Genomic DNA, 19,211 nt, shown 5'->3' with positions numbered 1-19,211 from the left:
GGACTCTTTCGCTCCATATTAAATATCCAGCATTGGATATTTATTTACATATATTTCTCTCAGCCTTGTGAGCCAGATGAGTACATCGCATCTCATTATTGGAAATAAATCATACATTCATAGTCTTTGTGTATTGCAACATAAGAAATAAATAATTAATAATAAGACCCTGAAGATATTTTACTGACCGAACACTACCTTAAGAACACAAGCAGGAACACAAACAAGAACACAAGGAGGTCCTAGACAAGAGATTCAGCAATTAATACAAGAAAGCTCGGCACTACTCTGCGCCCCGATATGAATGATGAATTATAAATGCAATGAGCAGCACGATGTGTAGTGATGAGACTGTGTGTTAAGGCCCTATCTCTGTCAGCACAGGACGGAATGCAGACTTGCAAGATGCAGACATTTTTGCGTCAGGGTAACTTTACCAAGCTAAATTAAGTATTGCCTTGTAATATAATTTTTTCATATAAGTTAAACTTGAGATTATTAATAATTAATGAGAGATATATGTCTCAGATGAAAATAATGTTCCTATGATTATAAAAAAAATTGTATGATACACACTTTATATTTGTTGAAAATCTGGCCGCGAAAGTTGGAAATAAATTTAAAGTAGTTCCGTCACTCCCGGAGCTCGCGTGAAATTCAAGAAAACCTGCAAGGACAAAATGTAAGTTACTAGCGCAAAATTATTTTAAAAATTGATAATTCATATGCAGACTTGAATATGACACACATTTCAAGTCTGCACATTAATTGTTGAAAAATTAACTGTGTAAATAATATCTCAAATTTAACGCAAATTTTATATACAAAAACTTGTTTTTAACGGTAATTAGGAGTAAAATTGAGCATTTAGGCCTTCAACAACTAGATTAAAAAGCCGAAAAATGATTAAAGTAAACTGCAGCCCCGGCTAAAAAGCACATTAGGTTTAGATGGTGAGCAAATATTATGTACGTTACGATTGGAGCAGCGAGTTGTGTGTTCGAGACCCACAGCAAGCTGTGAAAATTCTAGTATGTTCAGAATCGATGACAGGCCTGATGGTATAATCTTATACGCTGATACCGCAATACATACGTTACAAAAGGCATTATTATTCATGATTTGATATCCCAAAACTTATTTCCCATTAATTTTCCAATAAAAATGACAATATTTCTCTTAAAACTTGTCTTAAAAACGAGTTATTAAACTTAGTAATTTAAACTTAATAAAAATAACTTAAAAAGAACATGATAATAACTAGATAATAATTCAATCTTAATAAAAATAACTAAAAAAACATAATAAAATTAATAATAACTAGATAATATTTCAAACTTATTAAAAATTAAAAAAAAAAACATAATAAAAAATATGTATAACCTAACAAGCCGTTAGCCCCAGGCACTGACCCTCTCGAGCGTGGTCTGCGTGACGCTGTAGTCGACGACGTCGAGCATCGTCTTGCTGCGCTCCATCGTCCCGAAGACGTCGGCCCACGTCACCCCTGCCTTCCCGATGAAATATTCTAGCCTCCCCCACTGCACCTCCCGAACCTCGCAGTCTGGACATGTCATGATCTTATTGCTTCAGTACAAACAGTCTCTTGCATTGAAGCTAAAATGTTCACATTATATTAATAGTTATTATCATATTAATAGTGAATGATATATTCCAATCTCCCCCACTGCACCTCCCGCACCTCACAGTCTGTGAACGTCATGAGCTTATTGCTGCAGAACTTACAGTCTCTTGCATTGAGGCTAAAATGTTCACATTATAATAATAGTTATTATAGTGAATGACATATTCCAGCCAGCCTTTCTGCACCTACAGCACCTCGCAATCTGTGCACGAAATGGGCTGATTTATTGCGAAATGGGCTGATTTATTCAGCCCTTCTAATTTGTCATTGAAGCTAACTTGTCACATTGTTGCGTTTCTATGCGTTATATAGAAATAAATATAAACTCACATGCCATGTGGCAATTAAAAAACTGACGGGGTCCAGCAATAAAATTTTACACGTAACTTAAGCCTCTTCCTCAGAGTAGCATGAATAGATGTACCGATAATTCATGAGAGTAGTTCACCAAAAATCGTTCAGCTAACTTGCCTTCAGCTAACTTGCCTTCAGTTAATCTCCTGCATACTAACCTGGGAATTTCTCAAGGATGAATCTCTGCAGTTTGAGCATCTCTGGCGGCAGATGATCGAGCTCCATGTGGTCGCTTTCCTGGTTACCGGCCACCGCAACCCTACCACCAGAAATTCCAGCACCATCAAAATTTATTACTAAGTGTTCATATTGACATTTATTTATATAAAGATTAATTATTTCCCCAAATAATATAATGGCTCGGCGTATACGAAATAATTTAGCCCATTTAGCTAAAACAAAAAAGAGATTATACGTTTTTTTTAGAACCGGACGAAAAATGGGGCCAAAATGAGAAATATTTAAATGTTGCACAAGTAGATATATCCTCATATCTACGTGACGAACAAGTAAGTAAATCCTGATATCTACCTGACGAACAAGTAAATATATTCTGCTATGTACCTGACGATGAGGGAGTAGCCCTCTGAGAACTTGTTCTTGAGGTGTTGTGGAGACCCCAGACACCTGAACTTGCCGTGGGTCATAATGGCGAGTCTGGTGCACAGCGCCTCGCATTCCTCCATGCTGCATAAATACCACACAATTCTTGTAGCAATTTTTTGCCTCGACTTTCTATCTCAAAAGTCTATATTACGCATTGACTTTCTCTCGAAAACGTCAATTTCACGACTTAACATTATACGCCTTTAAAATCTCTTTTTTCAGCAAGACCTTCATCAGCGATGCGTAACCAATCAAATGCATTTATGATTTAGATTTTAATTTTTTTTAGTCACTGAATGCGGCTTTTGAAAACTTGAAAAATAATGAAAGCATCTAAAGAAAATGACGTTAAATATCGCTGAACATCTCAAACAAATTCTGACACCTCTAAATCTCGACATAGTTTATTGATAAGAAAAAATTCAACGAAATCAATTCATGCATATTAAAAACTACTTTGTTACTTCACTTAAATAGAATTCACTGCTGCGTGTGAATATTGGTACAATAAACACATTGTATCCATTCAACACATTTAATACATTCAAGACACCGAATACTTTCAGCACATTGAACCTGTATGAGGCGGGAACGATACAAGGCATTCAGCACATTCAACACAATGAACCTGTGTGAGGACGACGCTAGGCATTTGCCGGCGTCCCTGGCGGAGTTAAGGACGTCCCAGAGGTGACGACGAGCTACAGGATCCATGCCTGACGTGGGCTCGTCCAGCAGGATGAGAGGAGGCTCTCCTATGAGCGCGATGCCCGTGCTGATCTTGCGCTTGTTCCCTCCGCTGACGCAATACAAAACACAGTTTTCACGAATTATTACCATACATTTTATTGCAAATATAAAAAACTTTGCAGGATTACTATCACAAATTTTTCCGATAAAGCAAAGTTGTGTATGAGTTCGCCTTGTTAAATTATGTATGAGTTGAATGAGAGCGGCTGGGTGCTGTCAATCTGAGCCCAAGGGCAGAATCGTCAAATAGCTGGCAGCCTTCCTTAATCTATAGAATTACATGCTATCATCGAATAACCGTAATGCTTCTCTAAACCGTAAAATGAAATTGAATCGGATATAGATTTGTTCTGACTTCCAAAATAACAGCACTATTTGTGATCAATTAACACCAGCATTGATTGAGCTACTTCACTGAATCGGTTTGGTATGGAGCACCTATAGTTACCGACGACAATGAGCAATATAATTAACTTGTTTAAACCATATAATAAACAATCTACTACTAATAACATTGAACAAACAATCCCATTTATTTGGTTAACTATTGAGCACTTGCAGTTGCCGACGACAACAAACATAATAATCAGAAAAAAAAACATAAAAAAAAGAATATTGAATGGTTTTGGTACCTGTAGTTACCGACGAGGTTGTCGAGGTGCGGAGAGACGATGAGCTGCTGCGCCAGGTCAGTTATTTGCTCGTCTATGCAGCGCTCGGGAACACCGCGCAGCCGAGCGAACATCCGCAGAGTTTCCCGGCCTGTCATCTGGTCGAGCATAGCGTCGAACTGCGGGCAGTAGCCGACATCTTGCTGCACCTGAACACAAAATACCAATTTTGGGGTAACTAACTCGAGTAATTTGGTCAATAATAGTGGGCAGTAACCGAAGTCTTGCTGCACCAGAGCAGAATAATCCTAATTAACTAACTCGAGTAATCTGGTCGAGAATTGCGGGCAGTAGCCGACATCTTGCTGCACCTGAACACAAAATACCAATTTTGGGTAACTAACTCAAGTAATCTGGTCGATAATAGTGGGAAGTAACCGAAGTCTTGCTGCACCTGAGCAGAAAATAAGAAAATATCAACTTAGGGGTGACTAACTCGAATAATCTGGTCTAGAATTGCGGGCAGTAGCAGACATCTTGATGCACCTGAGCAGAATCAAATACGAATTCTGGGGTAACTACCTCAAGTAAAATTGTAGCTTGAGTAGAAGAGAATGGTGGTCACTTTTGCATGGACTTTTAACAGTCCTGATCACATGTCCGAGATAGTTTACAAGTCACACCAAATCTCTTTACTCATACATAAGTCACCATATTTATTAAAAAAATGTTTAGGTAAGTCAGTGAATAAAAAGAACAGACAGGAAACTAAGTACCTTCTTTATTTGGCTGGTGACACTGTAGCCGTTGACATAAGCGTCGCCAGATGTGACGGTGATATCGCCTGTCAACATCTTGAATGTGGTCGTCTTGCCGGCACCGTTGATGCCCAGCAGACCGAAACATTCGCCGGGGGGCACGCCTAAGTTGAGGCGGTCTACGGCCAAGTGGCTATTGCTGTACCGCTTCGTCAGGTCTCTGCGCAAATGATGATCACAATAATTTCGCGCAGGTGAATGAACCAAACAAGCCTTTGTTCGGCGCATTAGTTATTGTTATAGTTAGAGTGAGAGCATTAGTCTTCTTTTTAATAATAAAAGGATGAGTGAGGCATTGTTTAAATGGCGGTGGCAGTTTTATCCTTTTGACAGTGGACGTGGCACATGATAAGACATTTGCCAAGCCAAACTGGGTCAGGATGATACAGTTTTGGCAACAATTGCATTACAATTTTGACAGAATTTCACTAATTCTCTGAGTGTAGAAACCCGTATACTCAACAGGAGAAGTTCTTGCTCACTTGAAGACCAGAATGTCGCTCTTGAACAAGGCGTCGGTGGGGGCGGTTTGAATGCGCGTCGCTTCCTTGCGTACGTCTTCCTCCAGCTCCGTGTCTCGACCGCGCAAACCTGCAGTCAAGTACACCATAACAAATAAGGTAATTAATTAATGTTTATACATACTGTAGAATAGCAAGCATACTTCTTCTTCCAACTTAGTATTCAAGACCGCGCAAACCTGCTGTCAATTACACCATAACAAAGAAGATAATTCAGAAAACATCACGGTCAGAAACCGCAGTCCTGTTCACATAAGCGACCTTTCCTTAGTATCCTTAGTATTTGTTTGGGACATAGCAGTCCCAGGCCACGATGGATCGCCGCCTCTGATTATCGTTCATCCGCCCTCATTTGGGCCACCTGATGCACGATGCTGTTGCTTGCTTCTCGCCACTGGTAGTGTTGCAGGGGAGGTCGATCTAAGATTGTGCTCAGGAACACGTCTAGTTGTCTCTTGAAGGTCTCCAGGGTGAACTTCCCCTCTCTTAGATCCCTTGGTAGGGCGTTGAACAGCCTTGACCCTGCCACGGAAAGCGATCCTTCCCGCAGGGATTGAAATCTGACTGCGGATCTGTTACGCAGGGGAGGGATCTTGCAAAGTCTCCCCCTTCTCTCGTTGTGATATGTCTGACTCCTGAAGGTCTCGGTCTCGAAGTTTGGCACCATTCCGGTTATCATTTTCCATGTGTACAGAATGACATACCTCTCCCGTCTCCTCTGCAGTGAGGACAGACTCAGTCGCTGTAACCTCGCCCAGTAGGTAGTTAAAATTCTCCATCCCTCTGATCCTGGAAGTAAAGGTTCGTTGAACTCCTTCCAGTTGCCGTATTGCGCCTAGTGTGAACGGAGTCCAGAGCTGGCAGCAGTATTCAAGGATAGGTATTACAAGGGCTCTGAAGAGTGTGATAATCGGTTCCGCTTCTCTCGTTCTGAACGTCCGCCAGATCCACCCATCTGTCGTCTACCTTTTGCGGTAATTGCCGGTATGTGATCACCAAAATTGACCTGATTGTTCATCAACACTCCTAGATCGCGAACGAGTCGCTTCTCTTCGATTTCCGAGTTGTCAGGTGCCAGGTATTTGTAGTCTTTCTGTTAGGAAGCTGTGGATCCATGCCAGCAATTCACCTCCGACTCCCAGCAGTCTTAATTTTCTGAAGAGCACCCCATGGTCGACTTTGTCAAACGCTTTCGCGAAGTCCAAATACACCACGTCCACCCCGGCCCCCTCCTCCAGCATGGCTAGGATTTGGTGGTGATGCTCCCGTAACTGAGACAAACAGGAACGATTTCGTCTAAAACCGTGTTGCCTTCTGTTGAAAAGGTCAGCGTCTTCCATGTACTGCACCAACCTTCTGGCAACAAAATTCTCAAATACTTTGATTACGTGTGATGTTAATGTAACCGGCCTGTAATTTTGGGGTTTGTCTCTTGCGCCTCCTTTGTAGATAGGGGTAATTAGCCCTAATTTAAGGTCACTTGGGACATTTCCTTCTCTCAATGATGTTTTCCAGAGCAAAGTCAGAGGAACCTTTAGTGCACCGACACATCTTTTCAGTAATACTGCAGGGACTCCATCCGGCCCGGGAGCCGAATACGTAGATAATTCTTGGATACTCCTCTCTAGATCCGGCGTTTCAAACTCAATGCTCGTCAGCTCCCGATCCCCTGGAAGTTCTTGAATGACTCCAATTTCGTTCTCCTGCCTTGAGTATCGGGGTTCGCTGAATACTTTTTCAAATTGAGCTCCCAGAAGTTTGCACATGCCCTTGTCGTCTCCAACAAGGACATCATTATTTTTCAGAGGCCCCACTGAGGCTCTGATTTTGGCCTTTGACCGGGCATAGTTGTACAAATATTTGGGATTCTCTCGAATTGCAGATACCGCTTGCGCCTCTGCAATTTGTTGCTCGGCCTCGTGTGAGTCCTGCAACTGTCGTTCAGTTTCCTTAATTTTAACCTTTAGATGTTCCAGCCTCTGCCTCTCTATATTCCCGGAGGCAGCCGTTATCTGGTTGTTCAAGCTCGCTCGTTTTCTCATAAGGATCCGTCTGTCCCTCGGAATTATGTGGCGTTTGGGGGTCGTTTTTTCCGGTTTGTGACGCACGCATACCTGCAGTAATACTTCGCATAGTTTGTTGTACATTGTTTCGGCGTTTAATTCCAGGAACTCAGATCTCCAGTCAATTTCGAGGAGTTCGTACCCAATGGCCTCCCAGTCTGTTCTTCGAAGATGGAAATTTAGCCCAGCACACACAGCACACCACACTTCGATTCGCTAGGGAGCACTTGCTAAGCTAACAGGTTCTGGTGCCACAAGCCCGACCACACAGCAATTTATCGCCGTCAAACAAAAACAAAGCCTCTGTTGTCATATATTGGGAAGTGCCTAATTAATGTTTATACATAGAATAGCAAGCATAACTTCTTGTTCTAGCTCAGTATCCTCGACTGCGCAAATCTGCTGCAAATTCAACAGTAAAAAAGAACACAATTCAAGGAAGTGTATGCATGAAGTCAGAGGTAATAATTCAAGTAATATTCAAAATTGAATATTTATAATGCGCTCTTGAGTTTTCATAAAGAATGTTTTACATTTGTTTTCAATAAAAATAAAGTTAATAAGAACACGTAAACCTGCACAATAACAATCAATATAAAAACTATTAATTAAATTAGCTCGATTGTAACAGGTTTTGCTTTAAATTTTCTGAATATATTATATATACTCACTTGACGACCCGGAATACGCGAATGTTGAGTTTCCATTGATAATCTTCCGTTTCATTTTGGCCATAAAATACTGAGCCGACTGGAAAACCTGGAAGCAAAAGTTAATGTAGTAGCCTTATTTATCTAGGGAGGCTCAAAAAATTTTTTAGTGTTTTATTATATTAGTGCAAAGCCCTAATAATCACAGAGAAAATTTTACAGAAAATTGTGACTCTCGGCCATATTTTTAATACTAAAAACGGAGTCTTTATTCAAATGTACCCTAGGAGAAAGGAAATATTATCAAGGTCTATACATTTGAAATAAATGTAAGCCTAAGAGTTCTCACTCATTCTTCTAACAGATATATGAATAATTCTCACCTTGAGTTCCACTAGAGCAATCAGTGTATAGAAGATGAATCCTTCGATGGTGAGGAAGAAGAGCATTCGTCCGATGCCGAGTTTGTCCCACGCAACCATGTCCTTCTGCCACTCCACGCAGCCGAAGTCACCGCAGTTTCCGTTGTCTGCAAATTATTGGCAATAAAGACTTGAAAAGTTCTATTTAAACCAATGAGAATATCTTTTAGCTGATCTTCACTAGTGGTCCGCATTCCACGAGATTCACAAACAAAAAAGATGGAACTTTCGAGCGGCTGTAAAATCATGTACGTTAAAGCTGAATAAAATCTTCAGCGAGAAAAAATCTGAATAAAATCTCACTCGTTAATGAGCGAGCATATTCAAGCAAATAACGTTGAACAACGTTGAAAACGAGTTGATTTCGTTCAAATTTGTTTCATCGTTGGTTGCCTCTTGAGTAAGAAGGTCCACGGCATGAGCGAACATACAAATATTCACGGCACAAACTCACTCTTGCAGCAGGGGTTGGCGAAAACGCTGCCGAAGCTGCACGACAGTTCGATGGGTTCCCAGTCACAGATTTGCCGGGAGCGGAAGTTGGCGTAGAGATCCGTGAGTGCGGACGCCAGGGCGTACGGAGGCAGGAGCAGGAAGACCCACTCAAGAATGTCGGCGACGTGTTTCAGTTCCAAGTCCGGGATACGGAGCATCGTCACCGTGATCAGAGTCGCCATGCCTGAACAAAAGTGATGCCATTTTCAGGCTTGGGATCCAACTTCTTAAAGAAGCTGTGCTTTCAAAAATAGTGAACATGAAGACACCAAGCAAAACAGATAAGTAGTTACAATAAATTAAAGATTACAAGGGACCAAACACATACAATGAAAAGAAAATGCATCAAGCTTGATAAACATCACTGGTAAGGATGCGCTGCAAACTTGACGAATAACGTAAGAAAAGGAAGACCTGCCTTCGAATTTACATAATATAGGACATGTGACGCTCATAATACGAGGCTCTATATAACATGCCACTCAAACTAAAATATATTCAACATCCGCAACACATTAACAAGACGGACCACGCTTAATAAACAAAATAATCAAGCAAAAGATATACAAACGTTCGACGGCCGTACTATCAATAGTTCGTTACTCCGTCAGCCAATCACTGAGGGGTTTTTTCAGCTGAACCCGCCAATGCTACGCTTACTTAGGTCGCTACGCATACCTTGGCCACTACGTGTAGTGAAGCCGCTACGCGCACTTGAACGAATTAATATTAATGCCACTGTAACGTACCAATGAAGACGTTAAGGATGCTCATCCTTGTGAAGCCTGACGAAGGCACCGTGAAGAAGAAGGACGCGAGGTACATGAGAGGAGCCATCGCCCACGAGTACAGCACCAGCACCAGGAAGATCAGCCCAAGCTGACTGGGCTCCCGCATGCCTTCTTCGTTGAATACCTGAACAATTGTACAGAACAAAATTAGTAAACGCATTCAATTTGTGCGACTAGAAGCAAAATCACAAAAAAGGCTAAAATTTTAGGTTGAGCTCTATGAACGTGGTGGGCGGGTGGTTATGGTTAAGTATCGGTAACAGGCCGACGAAGACTGGTCAAAGCTGACACCACAATATTGCCATTATATTGTATTACCTATACAATATTAAATCATATTATACAATATTATATCATATTAGTATATATTATATTATATTACATATTGTATAAATATTTTATAGAGGGCGAACAGAAAGATCTCCCTAAGTGCGGACCATTGCACACACACGTCACCTTGAGACACACGACGATGAGGACGTAAGGGACGAGGTAGATACAGAAGTCGACGATGGCCGTAGCCAGCCAATACGTGACGAAGTTAACGCCGCTCACGAACTGCAGGTGCTTCGCGTTACCTAATAACAGGTCACATTCCTACGTCACAACTAGAATATTAAATATTACATTTTACTGAAACCTATATTAATGTTTAAAACAAAAATTATGAATTCTTCAGGTAAGCATTGGGTAATGTATAAACGGAGTCAATGCGCACAACATACAAGTATGTTGAAACATCGGGGCAAACATCATATCTATAATATTTATACAATACAACAATTATACAATAGTAATCTGCTGACAGCTAATATTTAAAAATTATACAATAATACTCAGCTGATAGTTTCTCTCTGCTAAGTGCTTATAACGTACGATGAAGTTAAGAGAACGACACTTTCATCATCATAATCATCCAATATAATAATAATCATACGGCACTAATCAACTCACTGCTTCTCTCCCTGATGAGGAACATGACCAGCGAGCCTGAGAGGAAGGATAAACTGAACGCCAGGTTGAAGCCGATGTTGAAACCCAAGTTCTGGCGCGAGTCTTGCGTCAGCTGCGACAATTGCAGCTCTCATTATAATTCGTAATGAGTTTTGAAATTATTTATTTAGTAAACCGCAAGTTATAGTAAAAAATATACAACTATTGTTTGCATAACGAGAAATTAGAGGAATGGAGTTACAGCTATGACTGTTAAAGAAGAAATAAAACTACAACAATTGAACTATTTACGTCGGTTCAACTATTCCATATTGAAGTAACGTATCACTGTCAGGGGGATGGTTGATGGTGCGTATGGTGACATACCTTATCTGTATCAGTGCGTGGCAGAGGATGGTTGATGGTGCGTATGGTGACATACCTTATCTGTGTCTGTGCGTGGCAGAAGATGGTTGATGGTGCGTATGGTGACGTACCTTATCTGTGTCAGTGCGAGGCAGAGGATGGTTGATGGTGCGTATGGTGACGTACCTTATCTGTATCAGTGCGTGGCAGAGGATGGTTGATGGTGCGTATAGTGACGTACCTTATCTGTATCAGTGCGTGGCAGAGGATGGTTGATGGTGCGTATGGTGACGTACCTTATCTGTATCAGTGCGTGGCAGAGGATGGTTGATGGTGCGTATGGTGACGTACCTTATCTGTATCAGTGCGTGGCAGAGGATGGTTGATGGTGCGTATNATTTAATGCATTATTTCGGAAAAATGCCGCATGTCTTTCGTTTTACTTTTGTCTAACGGTTTTTTCTAATTATTCAATCATCGATATCATTCATTACATTGAGATAGGTATTCAAGTCGAGCCACTATTCCATCACATTATTTCGCTTCCCGCAATTTTCTTGTGTCCGTACATGCCACGTGTCAGATTTGTTTCAGCAACAATGCTAAAAATAGGTACAGAATTGAGTGAAGCCCAATAACTGATTCGTAGAAAAAATGGTCAAACGCAATTAATTTCCGTATGATATCAGTGTGAGTGCTAACAGAGCTGGGGCTTGACCGTGGTTCTTTTTAACTTCCGCTACTAGGCTTGGCCTAATCTCAAGAAAGGAAAACGACGAATGTCGGTGCTTCTTAATTGAGAAAACTTGATTACAGATGAAAATTTATCTTGTAGGCAGCGACATCCACAGAGTGAAGAAATTGTACGAAGGATTACTATCATCAAAATCGTAAAGGTCTCAAAAAGGAAGACGGACTTAACACGGCAGGCTAGATATCGTTCAAGCTGTCTCTTATACACATCTAGATGTGTATAAGAGACAGACTTAACACTACTTATTTCGTCATTAAAATATCCGCAAATTGAACAAATTAACACTACTTATTTAGTCATTAAAATATACGCAAATTGAACAAATTAACACTACTTATTTCGTCATTAAAATATCCGCAAATTGAACAAATTAACACTACTTATTTCGTCATTAAAATATCCGCGAATTGAACAAATTAACACTACTTATTTCGTCATTAAAATATACGCAAATTGAAAAAATTAACACTACTTATTTAGTCATTAAAGTATACGCAAATTGAACAAATTACAGCCGCTGTATTTAACTTTCTCAGTCCAACGCTTACCTATTGAAAGGTCAAGAAATTTACATTTCTTTTTATAATAACATGTTTCAATTTTATTATATTAACCTTCATATCATAGTAGGTTTCTTATTATAATGTTCTTACTGTCATATTAACCTACTTATCATATTAACCTTCTCATCATATTACCCTTCTTATCATAATAAGCTTCATATCATATATCATAATGAGCTCCTTATCATTAAAGTCCTTAATATTAACCTACTTATAATATTAACATTCTTATTATATTAAGCTTCTTATCATATTAACGCTTATCCTATTATGTATAACGTGTCACCTGGAGCGACGCCCTGAGAGGAGGGGGGCTGTCGATGGCCCCGGGCAGCGTGCGGATGATCAGGATGGCCAGGATCAGGAACACCACGGGGATCATCATCTGTAACGCGGGGGTTTTATTGTTTGTAATTTTCTTTTTCATTACCTCGCAGCCTGGTAGCGGGGTAATGAAGCGCCGTATAGTTAAGGGATAAGTGCATTCCTTGATATGGTAAGACTTAGTCCAACTTTACATGCGCTGTTGAGCTCCAGCTAAACAGAAGCGGCAAATGATACTAAACGCTGGCTCTGCCAAAGAACTATAAACATTTAATCCAACCTGAAATACTCTCAAAAAATTCAACTTCACATACTTAAATATCTCGCCTGTATGACGGAGATAACTCTGTTCCTGACGACATATAAGGTCTTATGTTCTATACGCTATAATATCTCGCCTGTATGATGGAGATAACTCTGTTCCTGATGACATATAAGGTCTTGTATATTCTATACACTGTAATATCTCGCCTGTATGACGGAGATAACTCTGTTCCTGATGACATATAAGGTCTTGTATATTCTATACACTATAATATCTCGCCTGTATGACGGAGATAACCCTGTTCCTGACAACATATAAGGTCTTCTTCACAAGCATGGCCCAGAAGTGCTGCAGCAGCAGACGTAGTCCAGCATTACGTCGCAGTGGCACGCGTCGTCTCCTCTTGTCTGACGCGCCCGTGACGCTCGAGGCGCTCGCAGCGGCCGCTGCTCAACCGCGTCCGGAATATCAGTATTTACGGGGATATTAATCACTCTTTACAATTTATTAATAGGATTATTACTTTACAGAAATGAGTCAGATTTTGTCACTCATTGAGAAATTAAGAATAATGACGAAGACTTTGCCATCGTTAAAGTCCTCGTAACTTTGTTTGACCCGGCAAAAGGTTGATTTTACCACAAACAACTTAGAACTTGACTTAGGTAATTCATCCAGGATAAAATACTCACGTTCTACCTACCTCAAACAATTGAAAACTTTTCTCGGCCAATTCATCAAACAAGCCAATTGCCGGTGATATATGCATTTATATATGTTCATTCATTTTTGTGATGCATTAATTGATTAAAAGCTGCAATAATAACGTGCTTCCAATTCTAGAAAATATCTAAAAAAGTTTAAAGAAATATGTTATTTTGGTTGATGAGCGCAGTGCACACTGGGAAGTTTTTCAGCATAATATTGAATTCTAAATTGAAAATCGAGGTTATCACAATTTTTATATGAAAACGTTAGAAAAATATTAAATAGTCTTAGAGGTAGAGGATTTGAAAACCATGCATAAATTGATCAGAGTTACTATGGCTATTCTGAAAATACTGAAATGGCCGGGGAAAGAGAAAACGGAAAGTGCAACATATAATCAAAATACAATAGCATGCAAGGGCATTTAAGCAGGATAAAAAAATTAGATAAAAATCATTATTAGATGAAGTAAACACGTCCCGCACGCTGCCCTAAACCCTGCCCCATTATCCCCATAAACATGTTTGTAATGTTAGCATTAAGAGTGAAGTTCTCGGCAGGTTACGTGGCGGCCATATATACGTGTGTAACTGGTATATGAATTATATTGTATATAAGAAGTAGACGAATGTGCATGTACTGCTTTATGAACAATGTGTGTGACTGGTATATGACTTATATTGTATGTAAGTAGTAGACGAATGTGCATGTACTGCTTTATGAACAATGTGTGTGACTGGTATACATGTATGTACATACGTATATGTAAGTAACTGGTATATGTACATATATGTAAGTGACTGGCATATGGATATACGTATAAGTAACTGGTATATGTATATACATGTAACTGGTATATGTATATACATGTGACTGGTATATGTATATGTAAGTGACTGGTTTATACTCGTGTAAGAATATGTAAACTGGTATAAGAGTATGCAAGTTAAGTACTACTGGTATACGCATGTAACTTAGAATATGCATCTAAAAGATAACTGGTAAGTAAACGGAAAGATACTTAACGAAGATTGTCCACTCTGTGACAGACACAAATGTTATGGCCGGCAGAGGAAAATAGAAATAAATATGAGCTAGCAAGAAAAACACATGGCCTAGCAGAGTGATAATTACCGCCAGTATCTTATAATTAACTGAACTTGTAAAAAATAAAATAAAAATATCTACCCAGAACTTTCTGCAAAACCGTTGCGCTTGCCGAGGCTCGCCCTGTTGATGTGAAGAATGCGGGACACTTTAGTGGCGGTGCTGACATGCTCGACACAAATGCTGCTTTGTGGGCTGACAGGAGGGGGCAAATAACAATATTCGTGCCTTGAAAAAGTTAGGAGTGTAGGATTGCTATTTGAAATATATATAAACACAAACGCAATACATGTAAAACAAATAAGTACAGATTTTAGGCGAGAGGATGGGAATATTATACTATTATATTATATATTATATAATATATAAATTGAAACTCATGTAATATAACATAATATTATTATATAATATAATATTATTATATTATGTTATATATAATTTTAGGGAATGTTAACAATATGTTTACAGTTAAGGGATAAAACTATTGAATAAAAGACTAAATATAAATTGGACAGAGTGCACATTCAGAAGCGATCACGGTGGTAAATTCGGTAATACGTTTAAACATTTGCTAGGGGTTAAAGCAGGCTTTCCCAGGAGGGATCTCTCCGTTGAGACCAATACAGATATTCTTATACATGTCATGACTCACAGAACTCTAATGACTTACATTCACCACGCACGCAAATATTTTCCACTGAATTATAGCCATCTGAGCTGAGTTCTATTTTGATGTTTATGTTTCCCTATATATTACGTTAAAATTTTGGGAAATACATTAAGAATTCGGCAACAAGGGAGTTACAAAACAATGAATTTCAAATTTCGATTACAGCAAACAACGTGCAGAGAACGTGTTATCGTATTTTAAATAACGCGCGTATATATATGAGGCAAGCTTTCCGCAAGATACAACGCTTGATCTCTTCGACAGGTCGCATTAAAGAGAAAGAAAAATCAACACAAACAACGTCAAAGCCATAACGATGCAGTATAAAGTTCAGGTAACTCACCACCAGCACGAGTGTCCGAAGCCTCATATGCTTCCTCAAAGTCATCAGTGGGCTGGGGCTGAAGCAGAAGCCCTTTTTCGGGCTTCATGGCGATGTCGCGGGCCGCTTGCTCCTCGATCTCGCGCATGAGCTGCATTTTCATGCTGTTAACGGACACGGATGAACCCGTTCTCGCGTGCTGCTTGCCACGGGCTCGACCAGGTTCAGACGCTGCATTCAAAATAGCTCCGTTGAGTTGGCTTTTATCTTGAGTTTCTGCGTTTAAAATTGCCCCGTTGATTGAGGAGAGCGGGGAAGACGAGGCGTCGTTGAAATGGTGAGGCTTGGCTGAGGAGGCAGTGGGGCGGTTGGTTGCTGCGGCCTCTGCGCTGTACTGACGAAGCTGTTCACGTTGTTCAGCGTTCTCCCCAACCCTTCCATGGATATAAAATATAAATATGAAATAAATTATCTATTGTAAAGAGGCATCAAGGATCGTCAATGTTATCAGAAGATAAGGCAAGTTTGTCAACATATCTGCTTCAGTACTCAGAATTAATTCATCATCTTGAGAGTCCTTCCCAACATTTGGCTCATTTTTAATGTGTGCATTGTTTTCATATAAGCAAGAGTAAATCAACATTCCAAACTAATATAGAAAAAAATCGTCTTAGTCTGCACGTTCGGCTGTCCTCGACAGAATTTCATGCGTCCCTAAAGCAACATTTCTACGCGCACACTGGCCCAGTGATTTAGATCACCAAGATTGGAGCATCAATTTGTGGGTTCGAGACCCGCAATTGCTAGTGAAAGTTCTGATCGAAATAGGCCAGGTCGAGGACGGGAAAGTATCGGCGACAGGCCAACATTACCTAATCACAGCTTAATTATTCCATCACTTAACGGTGTACGGTATTATACTCTTCGAAAACATTATACATTTAAAGTATGTATGTTCACCTCAAGAAAACCTCATCCATGGTAGTTTGGCTAGCTCCATAGCTTGAAACTTTGAGTTCTTCACGCCGTTGCTCGAGCTCATTGAAAAGTTGCTCGAACTTAGCGACATCTTCGTTGGGCAGAACGTAAGAAAGTTCGGCGCCGTGGTTCTGGTCAACGCGCGCGTCTTTGATGTACTTCTGGATGGTGGCCGTGACGGCGGCCACGTCGCACGACTCTTGCTTCACCAGCACCAAATGATACCCGCTACCTGGACACGTCACAGCAACATATAAACATCTCATCCAGTAGTAAATGATATAAGGTTTTTCCCAACATGTTAACATTATGCAGTTTATGCTTTCCAGCAATTCATCTTGTAGTTATTACAAATACAGTATTGTAAAGTACAGTACTGTATTGGAACTAAGTATTACGCATTATATCCGTATGTACAATATTGCAACTAAGTTGAATTTTTCTCCGGCACGATGAATTTCATGGAGTTAGGATCAAAGGAGTAAATGGATAGACACTTCATTACCAGGAATTTCATGAAGTTGTCATATAATAAACCCTAATTATAATCAACCATATAATAGTAAGCTATAATCAATGACCGTGATTACCATATCTCTTCTTAAGGAACATGGAAGACCCGCAGCACTGGACCACACCGAGCGCCATGATGGCGATGCGGTCCCCCAGCAGGTCGGCCTCCTCCATGAAGTGCGTTGTCAGCAATAAAGTGCGGCCTGTTACAAGACTAACTCTGTGATAACAAATAATAATAATAATAATCTAGTCATACCCTGACAACAATAATATATACTTTTTATACTTTATATTTGTTATAATTATTATCATAAAGGCCGGTCCTACAGCAGGTCGGCCCCCAACATGACACGCGTCGTCAGCATTAAAGTGCGGCCTCTTCCAAGCACAATCATATTATTCTAGTCATCTTTCAACAATAATATATCATATATTCAATGCCCATAATATTAATCATAATAAATAATAATAATAATGGTCACAAAGTCCTATAAATTTGTCACTCTGACGGGTTATTTTGAACATTTCCTACCGGTTCCTGATACTCAAACGCAATCTAAATATACTGAAGCTTCTCTGAGATATTTCGAATAAACCTTCCTACCAGACCCTTGTATAGCAGTATTACCACACTGAACAATCTCGAACCAACATCAGTTCTGAAAAAAATCTGGTTAAAAGACCAGTTTTTTCTTTCTCCTGTGAACAATTCGCTAAAATTGATCAGCAACAGGCCACATAAAGCCTATTAATAAACGCCGACACTATTATACGAGTATACAATATTATAAGTAGTGAAGACTATAATAATTCACCGAAATTAATCGGCAACAGGTCACATAAGGCCTATTAATCAACGCCGCCAATATTATACGAGTATAGAATAATATAAATAGGTAGTGAAGAGAATAGTGAAGAGAATAATAAGTATGAATATGACCTTGTTTGGCCTTCTGGAGGAGGTCCCATATGAGGCGCCGTGCCCCAGGGTCCATGCCACTCGTAGGCTCGTCTAGGATGACGACCTTGCTGCCCGCGCACAGTGCGATGCCCACCGACAACTTGCGCTTCATGCCCCCAGACAGCGTGTACGACTGAGCATAAGAATTATAATATAAAAATTTCAACATCAGGATTTCCTGATTAACCTAATTTATGAAGATGAAAGAACACTAATGAAATAATCAATGAAAGAACACGAATGAAATAATCATTTAATGAATTAATATCGAAGTAGAGTAAAAAACTTTAGAGTTTCAAAAATTCTGCGTCGGTATATTTAATTTACATTATGAAGTAGCGGCATTCGCGTGCAGCCAGAACTATAGACTCTCTGAGCAATAAGAAGAGTAACCAAATAATGATCACACAAGATAACAATCAAGTAATGATTAATGTTCAAAATATGTCTGCTCACCTGCGCGTGTACTTTATCTTTGAGTTTAAGTGCGGTGACGATGGACTGAACCTCGGCTTCGACATCCGCCCGTGGAAGACCTTTTAGCTGCGCAAGAAACACAATGAATTATAATAGCTACGACTTTTGTTTCTTATGTACACTAATCATTTCACTAACATTCTAGATACGCTCTCTTCTTGCAAGATTTACGATCTTTAGTTTACCAAAATTCATGATACATTATTTTAAGAGGAGGTTAAATCAGTATTGTGAGCGTAAAGCCCTGGCTGTAGAGATCTTTTAATACGAATGAAAAAAAAATTAATTTTGGCCAGCTAGCACACAAGAGATTGGAGACAAATGTAAATGAAGCAACTGAAAACTATTGGTGAGAGTTTCTTTTAGTAAACATCTCTTGTGGGCAAGTTCGTGAGTACTGAGCAGCTTCGTGGTGCTCTCAATCACACAGCAAAATATATGTCTAAACATCAACGAAGCAAAAATGCTAACAATAAAAAAGAATGGATATGTGTACTAACAATTCACTAACAAAATCACACACAGCTCAGCACCATCTTCG

General features: G+C 39.8%; 1 protein-coding gene across 1 annotated transcript in view; it reads right to left on the bottom strand.

Annotated features, from left to right (window-relative positions):
* Positions 1-577: 577 nt before the first annotated feature.
* The window catches only part of LOC108678881 (phospholipid-transporting ATPase ABCA3-like), a 41,529-nt gene continuing 22,895 nt past the window's right edge, over positions 578-19,211 (bottom strand). Inside the window, exons 17-39 of the mRNA XM_047883071.1 lie at positions 18,650-18,736; positions 18,173-18,326; positions 17,307-17,432; positions 16,699-16,948; positions 15,760-16,172; positions 14,828-14,869; positions 13,211-13,377; positions 12,629-12,727; positions 11,047-11,112; positions 10,681-10,792; positions 10,183-10,304; positions 9,685-9,850; positions 8,895-9,119; positions 8,402-8,547; positions 8,040-8,127; positions 5,267-5,378; positions 4,743-4,944; positions 3,988-4,175; positions 3,234-3,404; positions 2,564-2,686; positions 2,158-2,258; positions 1,413-1,564; positions 578-667 (exon numbers count right to left, since the gene is read on the bottom strand). Coding sequence (XP_047739027.1) covers positions 620-667; positions 1,413-1,564; positions 2,158-2,258; positions 2,564-2,686; positions 3,234-3,404; positions 3,988-4,175; positions 4,743-4,944; positions 5,267-5,378; positions 8,040-8,127; positions 8,402-8,547; positions 8,895-9,119; positions 9,685-9,850; positions 10,183-10,304; positions 10,681-10,792; positions 11,047-11,112; positions 12,629-12,727; positions 13,211-13,377; positions 14,828-14,869; positions 15,760-16,172; positions 16,699-16,948; positions 17,307-17,432; positions 18,173-18,326; positions 18,650-18,736 — 3,360 coding nt within the window. The 3' untranslated portion in view covers positions 578-619. The remainder of the gene's footprint in view (positions 668-1,412; positions 1,565-2,157; positions 2,259-2,563; positions 2,687-3,233; positions 3,405-3,987; positions 4,176-4,742; positions 4,945-5,266; positions 5,379-8,039; positions 8,128-8,401; positions 8,548-8,894; positions 9,120-9,684; positions 9,851-10,182; positions 10,305-10,680; positions 10,793-11,046; positions 11,113-12,628; positions 12,728-13,210; positions 13,378-14,827; positions 14,870-15,759; positions 16,173-16,698; positions 16,949-17,306; positions 17,433-18,172; positions 18,327-18,649; positions 18,737-19,211) is intronic.

The sequence above is a fragment of the Hyalella azteca genome, unplaced genomic scaffold (assembly GCF_000764305.2).
Source record: "Hyalella azteca isolate HAZT.00-mixed unplaced genomic scaffold, Hazt_2.0.2 contig11923, whole genome shotgun sequence".
Classification (NCBI taxonomy): domain Eukaryota; kingdom Metazoa; phylum Arthropoda; class Malacostraca; order Amphipoda; family Hyalellidae; genus Hyalella; species Hyalella azteca.
This window is presented reverse-complemented; position numbering and strand designations above follow the sequence as displayed.